Source organism: Anser brachyrhynchus (genome assembly GCF_964034855.1).
Source record: "Anser brachyrhynchus genome assembly, chromosome: 6".
NCBI lineage: Eukaryota > Metazoa > Chordata > Aves > Anseriformes > Anatidae > Anser > Anser brachyrhynchus.
Genome location: NC_137700.1, coordinates 7,449,777 through 7,465,283, shown reverse-complemented (window position 1 = coordinate 7,465,283; position 15,507 = coordinate 7,449,777). Strand labels below are relative to the sequence as shown.

The following is a 15,507-nucleotide window of genomic DNA, read 5'->3' as shown; positions in this document are numbered from 1 at the left end:
TTTGGAAAAATAAGCAGTGTTTATTTACTAACAATGACATAAAATACATCTTAATATATTTTTATTTCTTTACAAATTAAAAGATGCATTGGAAAAAACAAGTGAAGAAAACAAAAGGTTCATTTATGATCTCATTTCCACCCCCACACCCCCCAATATTAATACTAGAAATTAGTATTTGTGGAAGTCTGTGGTTGTTGAGCCTTATATTCCTGGGAAGTTGTTCCCCCCTCACCCCCGGTTAAAAATCCTCTAGATTTTGGGCTGGAGGGCAATACATGGAGTAAAAAGTCAGCCACACTCATACAAAAATGAGGAAGGTTCTGTCATTGTGAAAGTTTCTCCATTACAATTTTCATACTCCCCTTTCTCTGTAGTGATGGGAGGGAAGACAAACTAGCAGCATTAGAAGAAAAATGGATTTATATACATGCTACAGTATATGGAACTAAAACCACAGTCAAGTATTTTTCTGATCTAAACAAGGGCTTTCCTTCGAGATGTCAAGCCCAGGTCATATCTCCTTTAATCCAACCACACTTTTAGTACTATTGGTGGCTCAAACTCCTGGGTATTTTAGGAACACTTGTTAAGTGTTCAAGCTAAAATATACAAGCCCCCTTTCAAAAGCGAATAATCAAAGCCCTTAGGATTCTGAATTTGATTTACACTCGCTCCCTTTTTATAGGAGTCTTCTCATTCACCCGTGCAGAATGGAGTGATAGAGTGGCCAAAATGGATGGACTAATCTGAGGTATTTTAGTTTAACAAACAGGCTTATAAAAAGGTTTCGTGCAAGCTGATCGCTAGGCTGAATAGGGGAGGGCATAAACATCCAGTGATAAAACTCTTCACTACGGCCCCAATCCTGTCCAGTAACTGAAATCAGGTACTAGCAATACTTAATACAGTGCAGTCTAAATCTGTTTTTGTATCCCCTTCCTTGTAATACAGGGTCCAAAGCTTGTAATACAGGGTCCAAAGCAGTCTCAAATTTGCATCAGTAGAACTCATATTCCTGCTTGTTTACTACGATTCAGAATAGTGTAGTTGAAAATGGCCACTTCCTTTTCATCCAGTTCCCACACATCACCTTGTTTAAAAGTATTTTCTGCTTAACCTTAAGAGGCTTTTGTTCCCATCACCATCTGGATAGACAGGTAAGCTCTGAAGAAGAAGAGAGGCCATGGAACATGGATCAAGTAGGACATCACAGAGCTGTGCAATGAGAAGGAAAGGAGTCACCACTCACACCAACAGGAAGCTCTGACTCTACCCCTATGCTGTTCAGAAGCTAGTTATTGTTGTTTACTGAACTATTAATTCCTCCAGTACAGATCTGCACAGAAACTTATAGTACAGGGAAGATTGTGGAAAGAAATTTGCCCTCCTGCCTCCTGGCTTACCACTTTTTTTTTTTTTCAAGGGTTTCTGGTTCAGACAGCCACACGATACATTTGTGCTCTGCAACGTCACGTTTCCCTCTAAAAAGAGAAAGAGGCAAAATGTTTGGCTGCTTTATCTACCATCACCTGACATGCCTCCTGTCCTCCCAACCTGGGCACCCTCTTCACACTTAGAGCATGCACACGCGCCCATACAAACACACAGCAACTACCAGAAATTTTGAAGAGTTGTCGCTTTTTCACCCAATGTTGAATCATGTACAGTGAACTGAAAAAAAAACTACATTCATTACAACAGGATTAGCGAGCATGGGGGGGGGGGAGTGAACTCCTGCCAAGCACAGGAAACAGTTTAGATACAAGTAAAAGACCTGGTATCAAAGGCCTTTTTGTTTGTTTTTTAGCCCTCACCAGGAAAAAAAAAATTCTCTCATATGGGACTGGGAGAGGTTGAACGGATTTCTGCTTATGCAATGTGTATTAAAAATTATGGAATTGTACAGATTTCTACGTTGTCCTTTTTAAGGGCACTGGGCCTTCTGATCAGGTCATTAGTTGAGGCTGAAATGTCACTGCTGAGTTCCAGCACCACTCCCTCCTCTAGCTCAGAAGCTGCCGAATCTCCTTGTGCATGTGACACAGGAAGTCCACATATGAAGCTCCCCCAGTCAGGCTCTTATCCTCCACCAAAAACTGTTTGAAGAGCATTTCCAGCTTATCTTCTTGCTTCACAATTATTAACTACAAACAAAAGCAATAGTGGATAGTTAGCAGAATTAATGTTCCAGAAGAAAGAAAAAGAGAAAAAAAGCTAAAAAAACAACGAAGGTAACTAGAACCACTGCATATATTGCTTATGTGTTTTCACTTCTATAATTAAGTTGGATTAAGTCTCAGTCATATTTAGAAGGAAAATAGCACATGGTATGTGGTCTGTGCAGTAGCATATTAAGTCTGAAATAATTCTAGTTTTAGAACTACGTTAAACACAGAACTCCAAAACTAACACCTGAAGTTTTTTTAGATGCTTGAAAACTTATGTTTGACTCACAGTTTTAAGAGTAAGCTCAGTGTTAGCCTTTACATGAATAAGGCTGGTATCACCTGCTCTAGTAAGAGTAAAAGAAGGGGACTTAGAGCTATGAATGAGGGACAACATTTTTACCTTCATGTAGCGGGATCTTTGCACTTGAAGCATGTCAATAATAGATCGTACTTTCTTTGAAAAGGGATTTTCCAAGACAGGCAGGGTATTCTGAAATTAAAGACATTCAATTCCCATTAGACAAAGAAATAGAGTGCAATTTAAAAAATCTCAGCAGTTCATCGTATTATATAACGTTACAAATATATTTACCACCACTAGCATAAAATTTCTTTGACCTCAGCTAATCAAAAGAAAATAAAGCATAGCATCAGAAATGAAGGTCAATTCTTAGTCCCATTTATGTATCACCTGTTCTCCTTACTGTCAGTGGAAATGTGGCTTGTCAAATAAAGCCAGCCAAAACAATGTCAACATGCCCAGATGAGGGATGTCTCCACTAGTTTCACATATCTGTGCTTCTCATTGTTAGTAATAAGAACCTATCTTTAAATTTTTCCCAACTTTCTTTCTCGTTGTTTTAACTATTGAGCGATTATCATAGACAGCATCTCCCGCACTGCCTCCCAGCTCACCAAAGTGCTGCTAATCTGACTGAAGGATGACACTCCAAAGAGGTTCTGTATCAGGCCTTGCTGCACGTTCACTCCCACCCACACAAAGATGTTCAGCCCATTCTCCAGCAGGTATATGTCACCCTTGGAGAGACGTTCCTCTGAGTTGCGGATTGCTGCTGGTAAGGAGTCACTGTCAACATCTGCTTTGGTCTGTTTTAGAGTGAAGTAAAAAAAAAATCAAGGTTATAAAATAAGACCATATTAAGTTCTGAAAATTTCTGCCACTAAGACCCCAGTGGTTTACCAATTGCTAGGACTCGTAATACTGCAATAGTTCAGACTGAAGTATTGATTTGCTTAGCTTAGCTTTCTTACTGAACATGACACAGAAGCAGATGACAAACTCTTGGTTAGCAAAAGAGAACAGAAGATTGCTGTGAAAGTATTCTGTAGTTCCGATATTGCTTCCTGGAGCACTAATTGGTATTTACTGTTATTCCAGCAACTATATTACTGAAAAGTGAGAATAGTAGGTGGATTTTCCCTGCAACAATTAAAATTACTACATAAAATTAGAAGATGGCTTAGGATTTTTGAAAGACTACCAAAGAATCAAAAGGTTCTTGTCACATGCTCACGCCTCAGAGAAGATTTCAGCAAATTCGTAAGAGGCAGTAATGTACCTATCACTGAAAAGAATTAAATGAAGTATCCTAACAGATGGCAGATCCCAAATACTTCTCAAATTACTTTTCATTGATAAAATACAAATGCCAGTCCTTAAGGTAAGTCAAGACAACAGCAAGTCTCCAGTGTTAAGAACCTGAATTACTCACCACGGGCAAAAGCCTTGGGTAAAAGAAAACGTTTGTTTCTGCCACATCCATGGATGTGACTAACTGGCGAATGTAGGCACGGTCATCTGTCGTGACCTCCAGACCAGGCTGAAGGACATCACTCTTCAACACACAATTCAAGTACACAGGAAGCAGCTTCATGCATTCAGGGAGGATCAGCTACAAGTCAGAAGCAGACAGAAGTTGGCCAGCTCTCTTGCTGAATAAGTTTATGCTCGACAAAACAAGGCTTACATGAGCCAACAGTGTGGTTCATAGGTGAGAAGTGAAAACTGACAGTGTAGTTATAATGTGGACCTGCAACAATAGTGCAAAACTTTTCTCTGGAAGAAGCTCACAGTCCCTTTTAATACCTGAGCCCCTGATTCAAATTTAAAGCATTAGTGCTTACCTGGCCAGCAGAAGATGGACTAGCACAGTTCTTTCGATAGCAAGCTAAGATCTGGGCACACTGGTTAATCAGTGCATCTCGGACAGTCTTTACTGGGCTGTTCAGTACTCCACGATATGCTGCACAGAAAGGAAGGACAGAAATGGACAGCTATCAAGAGATTGCTCATGAACAGTAAAAAAACACTACTTCCACAAAACAAATCTAAGTTGTTGTTTTTTTTTGTAGTAATGAAAGAGATGAATTCCTACTGAAAGTCTAAAGAAGCTCATTTACCCCCCTCTTATTACATATACTTCTACTCTCCATCTCTCATATGCTTTAAAACACACTTAGAATCATAGGTACAAATAAGGTTAAGTAAGAGTACAATACATACAAGTATTATATTTAACCCATATTCATAAACAGAGGCCACCGTTTCCTATTCCTGGAGGAAAAATTGGGAAGTCAGAAGAACTAATTAAACCAGTCCAAAAATAAATATGAGTTCAGACAGCTTTCAATACAAACCTCTTAAAAAATATAGATAAGATTTTGTAGGATGGATAAGCCTACATCCTCTATCTGTACTTCTTGCCCTAAACAACAATACTATAGGAAAGAGCACAAAGCTGCGATAAGTGAAACATCAGGATTGCCACCTGACACTTGATGCAAAAAGACTAAACAGGTGTCACTGAATGACAACAGGCATTTTAACACAATTAGAGGTTATGTTTCTTGTTGCCATATTTAGTCTTACCATATTTAGCCAAGTAATTGATGAGTGTGTCTGTCTCACAGTTTCGATAGAGGTCAGCAAGCTGCGTGCAGCAGTTTAGTGAGAGGTTGTGAATGCGGAGTCGTCGCTGTCCAGCACAACTTGTATATAGCAGAGCACACTGCAAAAGACAAAAATGCCAAGATATAGGAAAGTGAGGTCCTGCTACAGTAAGAAAGGCAGGGTTTGAATACACCTCATTAAAAATCAGGATTCAGATGTCCGGACAAGAAGATTATGTAGAGGACTTGCACAGTAAGTTAAAAGAATATGCTAAGAATGAGTCAATGAAAGGTAACAGGCAGCAAACGTTAGCAGTCTGTATCACAGAAAGTTGTCTTTGAAAACAGATTGTGGATTGAAGCTTTCTAGGTCACCCTGAGACCATATATTCTGAAAGGTTAGGGATACAGTAAATGACATAAAGAATGCACAGTTCCTCGAGTGTCTAATAATTCAGCTTTAGAGCGAAAATCATCCTCTTCTGCAACTGGCACACTCCTGCAGTTTGTCTTTGGTTCTTGTTTTGATACATTTTTGTTGACAGTTTTCAATTGTTAACTGCTTTCCTTTTTCTATGGAAGCCTTCACCCTTCCCTGCCTCACCTGAAGGAGTGCACCACTGTCTTCACTCAGTTTGTCATCATGCTTGAATTCCACTGTGATGGTTTTATCACAGTCCAAACCTGCCATCTCTACGTCAGTTGTGTTGCTCATAAAGAAAGCTCCAAAAAAGTCAGTTGCTCGAATGCCTATGAAAGAAGGATACATGATAAATGAGCTGCACTTTTCAATAGAATAACAAGACAGCCTGTAGCGCCCTGAAAATCCTGTCACTAGGGACACTAATTATCTTGACAGATTTCAACAGGAATTTTTGTTCACTCTTGACAAAGTGCTTAGAAGTTCAAAGCTGTAAGAGAGCTTTTTGCATAGCCTAATCTCAAAAGTTTTAAATTAGGGGAAAAATCTGTTACTTCCCATGTGATATACTTAAAACAGTGAACTTATTAAGACTCATTCATGCTAACACCCACCTGTGCTTGTGCGTACTCTCATCACAGCATCAAATCCCACTTCTTTCTGGACATCTCTTCTCAAGTCATTCAGGAACCTATCCTGGTCTGTCTCCAGCTAAAACACAATCAATAATTCATGTTTCACCATAAATCAGAGCTGCTCCATAAATCACGATTAAAAAAAAAGACACCACCTGCAGTTTTACTCTAAAAATCAGCTCAGTGCCATACTAATATAATGTCATGCTAAAAGTTAACAGCATAGCTTGTTGTTCACAGAGATTGTGTAAAGACAAAGCTAACAAAATCATTTTGGTGAAAAACTTGAAGTAGCATTTTTATCTCCCAAGAAGTACTTGTTTGCTATGATTTACACAACAAAAAAAGAACTGGCAACTAAAGAGTAACTTTTACTCAAATCAAATACCAGTCTGACTCAATGGAGCTCTTACCTGGAAATATGCATACTTATAAATGGAGCCTCCTGTCTGGTAAGTTACTATGCCTAGTGTTGCCACATCCAAATACTGGTTTGGAAATAGGAACAGATCCACACAGCAGCCCTGGGCCACACAGTCCTTAGCCAAGTTGTTGTAGAAGCTTGTCTGAGGTTGAAACAAAGTCTAAGAAAGGAAATCAGAGATAAGATCAAAAATTTGTGCTAAGAGAAGGAAAGTGAGAGGCAGATTATAATCACAGGAAAAAAAACAGATGTAACACTTCAAGTCTCTATTCTGCGAAATTCCGATTATACGACATTCTTCCTGACCCTGCCTTTGAAAATGACTGTAATGTCATAAAAATTACTACACATCTTGCATTAATCCTAAATTCTGTATGTTTACTTTAACACATCATCTATAGTACTTTATCCTGTATAAGAATATAGATCTACTTCCTCTTCTTATACCAGAGCTATTCTTATGATGTCAACTCTACACAGCTGTGCCTGAGAACAGCCAATGAAGTGTAATGTTAAAAGATATTAGCTGTGATGGTTACACTGCATGCTACCCTTCTCATTCTTTCAGTGATACTTCAGAGCTACTTTATCCCATAAGGAGCATAATGTAGAAATGAATCATAAGCATCGTTATTACCTTCTCCTTATCTGTGTTGATCAGTTTCTTATCGTCCCTGTTCTTTAACTTCCCTGGGGCCTCTGCAATGGGCAGAGAGGTGTGGAAAATGAAGAGCTTGCCAGCACACTCAGCTGCCTACAGAAGAGAGGGGTGAAATTGCTCAAGTTAGAAACATTTAATAAAAACCTTCAGGCCAAAATGTGATTCAAGAACACACATCCAAGCATCTTTATTACTTCATTTCTTTATGTCAAGAAGGTACTACACACAGGCTCAGTAATCACTTGGCTACATCAGTGGTACCCATCACAGGGAGCACAGCTTGATGATCTGTTACAGAAAAGGAAGTTTCAGTTCTACTGGACCTGTGCTAGCTCCATGGCAGGAAGAAAAGGTCTGGCTTTAAGGAGACAAAGAGCAGTAAATTCTCTAAAAGCAGGACTCAGCTACAACGAGTTTTGCACAAATGAGTTAGATTGCTTTCTTCTCTCATTTATAGCTACTGAATTTGTGGGAATAAGGCAAGTCACAGAAATGGAAAAGGATGTCAATCTGACTTTCAAAAGATCATTAATTTTAAATCAATAGTCTCTGTAAACTCCAGCCAATATTTAGCAGGTTATTTTCTCTAATACAAGCAGTGAGCAATCAATTAGTAGTTTGAATTGCTTCTTGACTGAAATAGTTACCAAACCTGAGTTTAGGGGAGACTTCTAAGGACTTATATGACAGACAAATTTAAGTTATAAGAACAGATTTGGGTGAAATCATACAGGAAATCCATTTGATCAATACATACAAGTCTGAGTTAGGTCACACATGCAATTACCTGAAATACTGGAATGGAAGAACTTTTGGAAAATTTTACTGGTATGTAATAAAATTTTACACATTGGTATGGACAACTTCAACAGATTGCATTCTCTCCTTTTATTTAAATTTATACCAGAGCTTCCAGCACAGGATTAGAAAGACACCGTGTTACAGAACTCCTTCTAAATTACATATGAAGGAGTTCAGCACCTGGTTTTAACACTGGAAGGTCTTTTCTGTAGGTTCTGGAAACTGTTCAAAGCAAAAATGCTGCCAGGTCACCAAGATTAAGCCTCATTTCTTGTACTCTGAGCAAAAATGCTTTAAAAAAATTATGTAGAGAAGAGATAGCTGGCTACAAAGAACTGGAGGTAACTGCACTTTAACAGGCCAAGGGACTATATGTAGCACATCTACCACAAGGAGACTTACTAAAAGCTTTAGAACTCTTAGTAGAGAATAATGGAACATGAACTTCAGAGTAAGCAGACTGAAAATTTGCTATGACATTGCAATTACCAACCTTCAGCGCTTCCAGTCCTGCTTGAATCACAGGTCCAAAAACAGTTTCTGTTTCTCTGGTGTCTGCAAACATTTCTGGAATCTGGTCCAGCAAACTAGCAAAGAAAAAGGAGGAATTCAGGAAGATTCTATAGAAGTGGTAAAGCCACAGTTTTAGTTTAATTAGTTGTTGACCTATGAGACTGAGGTGGTTTAAACAGAAGTCCCTAACATGCCTATATTTTCTGAAGATATGTTTGTTTTTTTTTTTTTTTTTTTTTAAACACAGTATTTGCCATCCCATTGCTTATGTGTGAAAAAACTCATACTTCAATAGCTGTTTGTGCTCTTTTAATATATTCCAATGCATATTGTTAGGTAAACTCTTATGAGAGACTAGCAACACTTCACCTCTGTTTGCCAAACATCCTATGTGCTATTCAAAGATTAATAGACTTAACTCACAGATTTGTACTTGCTCTTGTTAATGCACTACAGAACAGGCAGGTAATTTTCGTTCACAACATGAACTGTGTCTAGTTCCCAAAACCTACTTACCTACACACCATAAATCAATTGCAATTCAAGTATAGTGTTAGATAGCTTGCCAAAATTTTGTTAATTTCTTTCTTTCTTTCCTTCTAGATTTTACCTTCTCTATCCTGCTCATTCAATTTTTTCCACTGAACCAAAATCAGACACCTTTGTTGTTTTAGTTTATAATTTACCTGGTCTTAAAGATAATGATTCAGTATTCCTACAACTTTCACTCTCCACCATTTTATTTTTTTTTCCTCCCCTAGAAATACACTTCTGCACCAAATCCCATTACATATAGCCTCTGCCAAGCTGGTCTGGAAGCCAAATAAACCCTTACACCCTATGAATTTTTCTCAAAGAGTATAGGAAAACACTGTAAGAAGTCACTGTAGTGACTTCTAGGCACATAACACAACAAATAAGCAGTGAACATGACACTTTTAAATGAAACACTTAAGTCTACCAAACAAAATGTTTACTCTACACAACATAATTCAGTTTCTGTTACCTGATAATAACTGTCCTGGACTCGTTCACATTCACCAGGAAACCATCAAGGAGTGGCACAAACATGTCTGCCACATCTGAGACAACCATCATTTGTGGCTGTGCCAATGAGCTCTTCACATTATAGAAGTGTAATACCTTGTTGTAAGTGACAAAGCCTACTCGAATGGCTGATTCTTCCATGTTTCCTTCTCTGTAAGAGACATACTTCTAAGTAGATGGCAAAATCATTACACAGTATCCAACACAATAAGGGGTAAAGGAGAAAACAAAAGGAAGGAAAAATCTTTCAGCTAGAAAGGTACTCAGATGTCCTGCTTGATCTCTGCAAACAAAAGCTTGACAGGATTATCTTTATTTTTTTTTTTTAACCCCTGGCTTTTTTAAAAAGGAGAAAGTGAGTTTCCCCCGTTTCGGCTGGCTACAATAGTACACGTACATACCTGGGCAGGTAATCTAGGAGTGACTTCAATTCTTCACATATTAGCCTCACTAAGCCACTCTTCACAGCATTGTAAGACACATCAATCATGAAAATGAAAGCAGGTGGACTAGGAAATTTGTTATTCTGTGGAAGAGGGGGAAGAAGTCACATTAAGGCCATGTAACGCAAACCACAACAGCTCTATAACATGGACAAACAAATGCTGGTCAAAACTCTAACAGTATTCATGTACTTTTCACTCATGAGAAGTGATTGTTTCTTCAGATTACTTTCACATTCCTGCCCATCTAACAGAAATATAAGTGCACTGTGCTTGAAATGGAGCACTGCTATGTACCCTGACAAATTCTGGTATCTCTCAACATACAGCAGATGACTTTTTTCAGAAAATGTTTGGTTTTTATTTAAAAGCAAAACATAGTAATTAACACATACTACTGTACCTTGCAGTAGTCAACTGTTGCCAGAAACTCATAGGACCCCAATGATAACTCAGGTCGATCATAGAAGTCTACTCGCTTGCCAGTGTGATCCAAATGCTGGAAGTAGTGAGGTGGCACTGGGGAAGGAAAAAACATGAAGTTCAGTAACAAACCATGATAAGCACTGTCACAGATGGTTCAAATAAAACTCCTGGAAAAATAGCTAGCTAGACCTCTGTGCTACCATGCAAGTATTACAAGAAATATTGATGCAATTAAAAGTATCATTAAATCCAAGAAATACAAATGAACTGCTTCCAATTTGTCTTATGCACCAGGTGACATTACAGTCACTATCGTATTTTTCTTGAATCTTTTACATTCTAATTTGGTATTTCATATCAGAAAGATCACTGCAACATGCACTTTGAGTTTTCTGAGTTTAGTCCAAAGGAGAAAATAGGAGAGTGATTTAGTCCAAAGGAGAAAAAAATTGTTGCTACTTGTAAAAGTAGTAACAAATGACTTGCAATAGAATTTGCGACAAGCTACAGGCTTCACTATTACTGAGACAGTTCAGACATACCAAAAAACTGAGCCCCTCCTTTTATTATGAGTTATTCAAAACAATCAAAGTTTCAACAGTTCTGAAGAACACTGTGATACCATTAACACTCTATATGTAAGCAGATATCATTCTCTACTCTCTAAGTACGCATCCAGTACAAGCTAATTACTTGATTTCTTTTTCACAGAAAACAGGAATTGCTCTGAAGCATTAGGTACAACTACATTAGATTTTCACAACATCTTGTATCATCCCTCCCTTTTATACACCTGCTCAGTTGTTGCAGGTACAGCCATTCATACAGCTGCTGAGTGAATGTTTAGGGAACGCATGCATGCAGACCAAAAAAAAAAAAATCAAGAAGTTTTTGGTTTTTTAGAACTGACCACTTCTAGCCCTAGTCAGCTTCCTATTTTGGTTTGCCATGGACCTATACAAACAGTTGTACAGCGTAACTGAGATGATGAGATCAAACAGTCCATTAAAAGCCATCAGTACTACCAAATGAAACACTCAAAAACAAGTTCCTTGTACCCCGCATTACCACTGTACATACAAACCAGATCTACAGACATCATGTTATAAGCAGCATACAATGACTTCTGCTTAAGAGGGAGCATGTTTGTATTGATTTAGAAGAGCAGTGAAGATAAACTGGCATATATTAAATACTCCTATTCAACTGTAGCAGATTTACCTACAATCTCATCTCTAAGCAGTGTCCAAACAGGCTTTGTGAGCCAGAACAAAATCCTAACTCATGCTACTAACTAGATATTCATCTCAATAACAAATAATTTCTCAGAACACTATACATCATGCAACAAGTACCTCACATTAAAACATTTGGTATGATAAAACTACAAAACATAAGCACCTGCTTAATTTGAACGTCATTTAATAACTGAGCAGTGAACATGTTTTAATCTTTTTTTCCAACAGTAAACACATTACAGCATAATATACATTAGATATGACCGTAACATGATTAAGATTCATTTCTTCACATCTTTTTTTTGAAGATCACTACAGTAGTGCCTATAGGCTAGTTTTCAGAAGAAGCCTTACCCTCAGTGACACAGCTGCAGAAACAGCACTGGAACCTCCTTCCACCCTCAATAAACTGCATAAAAGGGCACATGTAGGCCTTGCACCTATTACATCGGACAGGACCAGATTCTCCATGATCTACTAAATAAGGAAGGGTCTGTGGAAACAGGAAAAAAAAAAAACAAATAAAAAGGTCACATGATGATGAGAAATAAGTGACCACATATACTGCAAAGCTTAAAACTATTTCCTTGTAAATTGTATAGAATTTAGCATTTTTGGCAGCTGTGGGAGAAAGTGCAGGGGAAGCCTGAACAAGTATTTTACAAGTATTTTTCAGCTCAAGCTCTTAACACAGCAGTTCCTTTGTGGGCTGCAGTCATTAATAATGGGCTATCCCACTTACACACAAAGAAGTACTTGGGCATGGTGTTGCACCACCTTATATAGTAGCCTGCTTGAGGAGCATGAGCTCTAGCAGGAAAGCCACGCTGCACAGCACAGATGGATCCCAAGTGGACACTGAAGCCATGCAAACAACAGCTGTGATAATATCATGGGAGCGAACACACAATTTCCACCTCACTCCAAGTTGATTTTTTTTTTTTTAAAAACAATTCTTTACCTCCTATGTTTTTCCCTTATAAAAAAACAATTTTTTTTTTTTTTTTTACACAAAATAGAAGCCAGTCACTACATTCCACAAATTCAAGAATTTAAAGCACCCAGATTATCTTAAAAATTTTAAATGGTTAAAACTTATTTTTGAAGTCCTCCATGAAATACAACATATCCTTATGTTCTTCTTGTCTTGACACCACTGTGTAATTTTAAAGGACTTGCTATCATGTAGCGAGACCATTTTTCAACTATTACTGGCAATATAGTCTTTTTGCAGCCAAACCAGAGTAAGATGCTTGGCAACTTCTTCAGCTTTTTAACCTCAGAATGAGCAAAAGCACTTTAAAATGATTAAGACGGAGCTTTTGCAAGCTACAAGCTACATTCACAGTTCAAGACACCTTTCAGTAACTAAGAATCTAGCTCAAGATGTTTAATTACTTTTAAAGTATGACATTCAAGGTGTTCAATTTTAATTCTTACAGGCACCGTAAACCTCTGATCATTTTTAAGAAAGAATGTATTCCTTGAGCGTATGTTGAACAAATGCCCTTGATGCTTCTTTCTTCTTCATGCTGCAGATGTATCAAATTTCTCATTCACCCCCACTAGTCATTTATTGACAATACAATGGCTTTGCTGCCTGTGTGTCTCAGTTCCTACCCACTAGGCTGACCTCCTCCAAGGAAACAAAATTTCAAGTTTTCTGATTGCTAGGCAATATTAGTATTAAGTTTCCACACAATAAGCCTCTCCCCCCCCCAGCCCCCCCGCCAAAATAAGCAGTACTATACATAACTTGCTACTTACCACTTACTACCAGAAGGCACACAGATACTTCTTATAAAACTCCCAAGTTTTCCTTTCTGAACTGTGTATTAACATAGGGCAAAGGCCCTGTATCTCGCAACCAGATGCTGAAATTTTCACAGGTTCTAGATTTATCCAGATGTTGCATTTTCACCAGTCCTATTTATCCTCTTACTACTGATATGTTAAACGTTAGCTCTATTTACAATCCTATTGCTCTCAACAGCTGAGCCTACATCTATCAGAAGGGCTCCTCCACAGGGAGTTTGCCCTTGCCATAAAGAACTTCCTAATACTGGAAGCTCACCAAACTCCAGGACAATTTTCCGATCCTAGACATGTTTTTTCTGGATATCACAAGTGTCTGTTCAAAGCATAAACACACCATGAGAGCTAATAGCTAGTTTGTAAAACTTGTCTGAAAATGTGCCCCCAGGTTTCTCAAGAAAGATCACATTTGCCTATTACTCTCCTTTTAAACTCCAGCCAGATACAGAAATTAAATTCAGAACTCAGTTTTATCGCAAACTAATTTTCAGAATCCAAATCATAGTTTAGGAACATTAGTCAAATGAAACAAAAACCACCCTTAAACACCAGAAAACATTCCTTTCTTCATGAGATGTTAAAGTTCAGTTTAACAACACAGAGAACACTGCAAACATATTAAAATTTCACAAGCATATTTGTCTTTATGTCACTGCTCTAAGTAAACTAATGCTACACAGTAACCAGAGTATTTGCCATACTTTTAATACAGTTTCCAGCTCTCATATTCTCAAAGCTTTTATCTTCTCAGCAACCAGATAGAGTAGGTAAAAGGCTGGCTAGCTAGCCACATATGACACCTAGAAGGAAACAAGAGGTGCACAGAGCAAGTGCAGAAATTCAAGTGCAGTTCAGCAGAGCCTGGAACTCAGTCTCACGCTGTCAGTTATCCCACACAGTGCTGTGCATGGACACAACATTAGGCAGCTTAACCAGCACTGCTTGATACATTCTCATCCAATTCCACAACTTGATATCCTAGAAAACAATATCAGTGATTTGTTACCATTTCAATACTGTAGACCAAGAAAGAAATTGAGATCAACTCAAAGTGCACACATTTATTAGCATCCTAGTATTGTGGTCATTTGGTCAGAATGATGCTCGACAGTTACTGCAAAAAAGAAAGCTGAGATTCTCATAGCAATCAAAATATTAAACGTTTTGAATACAATGTTCTTTTGCCTTACAGATCTCTGCCACACACTTGTGAGAGAACCAACATTTACCTAGGCTTAGTTACTTGAACATGCCTACTGTCGTAAGTCAAACAAGGTTATCTGTAAAATACGAACATCTAATAGCATTCTCCTGACAAGTTCAGATTGCATACAGTGCATGTGTGACTTCACATACAGTTCTCACCTCATCTGGGGGTAGGGTAGCCAGTGGTTTTATGACAGCAGCTAGAGGAACTTGGGACTGTTTGGCCATATCTGATGTGCAGGGAATATTGTATGATGTACATCTTATATAGCGGGGGCTTGCGTTACCTGGAGAACAAAGGAAAAAATGCCAACAAATTTCAGTGAAGTTTATATTAAGAACAGAAATCAAGATAGCTTCAGTTTTGCTGCTGAGTCACAGAATAAGAATGTATCCAAAAAAACCAAAGACATAAAACTTAATTCCCAACCAAAAGCCTCTTTACAACTAACTAAGCATAATAAAAGCCCTCAACTCAAAACAAGTGAATTTGACTCCATATCAACTTCACCTCTAAAGTATTCCCATTCCACTCTTTTTGCAGACTAAATCTTACTACGGGCAAAGATCTCAACTCAGACATTTCTAGTGCTTGATTTTGTAAGTCTGGCTGAAGAGCAAAGCACTCGATTACAGAAATGGATTCTGAAGTTTTAAGGAAGCTTAAAATCTCCAAATAAAGTCATGGGAAATAAAAAGATTAAATTCCTTCTCTATAAAATCCATGAACCAAATGGCATCCCATTCATACTTAAAGACACTGTTTGCAGTCCAATTCAAACGATATTACCAGTAA

At 38.0% G+C, this 15,507-nt stretch overlaps 1 protein-coding gene across 4 annotated transcripts in view; it reads right to left on the bottom strand.

The window, feature by feature from the left end:
* The window catches only part of SEC24C (SEC24 homolog C, COPII coat complex component), a 34,532-nt gene continuing 19,025 nt past the window's right edge, over nucleotides 1–15,507 (bottom strand). For all 4 annotated transcript variants that reach the window (XM_080598034.1, XM_080598036.1, XM_080598035.1 and 1 more), the window contains 16 exons: nucleotides 14,871–14,998; nucleotides 12,045–12,183; nucleotides 10,430–10,545; nucleotides 9,985–10,109; nucleotides 9,543–9,734; nucleotides 8,517–8,610; nucleotides 7,199–7,315; nucleotides 6,551–6,721; nucleotides 6,117–6,213; nucleotides 5,686–5,831; nucleotides 5,062–5,200; nucleotides 4,317–4,435; nucleotides 3,905–4,084; nucleotides 3,087–3,278; nucleotides 2,572–2,661; nucleotides 1–2,147 (listed from right to left, as the gene is read on the bottom strand). In XM_080598034.1, coding sequence (XP_080454160.1) covers nucleotides 2,007–2,147; nucleotides 2,572–2,661; nucleotides 3,087–3,278; nucleotides 3,905–4,084; nucleotides 4,317–4,435; nucleotides 5,062–5,200; nucleotides 5,686–5,831; nucleotides 6,117–6,213; nucleotides 6,551–6,721; nucleotides 7,199–7,315; nucleotides 8,517–8,610; nucleotides 9,543–9,734; nucleotides 9,985–10,109; nucleotides 10,430–10,545; nucleotides 12,045–12,183; nucleotides 14,871–14,998 — 2,186 coding nt within the window. In that variant the 3' untranslated portion in view covers nucleotides 1–2,006. The remainder of the gene's footprint in view (nucleotides 2,148–2,571; nucleotides 2,662–3,086; nucleotides 3,279–3,904; nucleotides 4,085–4,316; nucleotides 4,436–5,061; nucleotides 5,201–5,685; nucleotides 5,832–6,116; nucleotides 6,214–6,550; nucleotides 6,722–7,198; nucleotides 7,316–8,516; nucleotides 8,611–9,542; nucleotides 9,735–9,984; nucleotides 10,110–10,429; nucleotides 10,546–12,044; nucleotides 12,184–14,870; nucleotides 14,999–15,507) is intronic.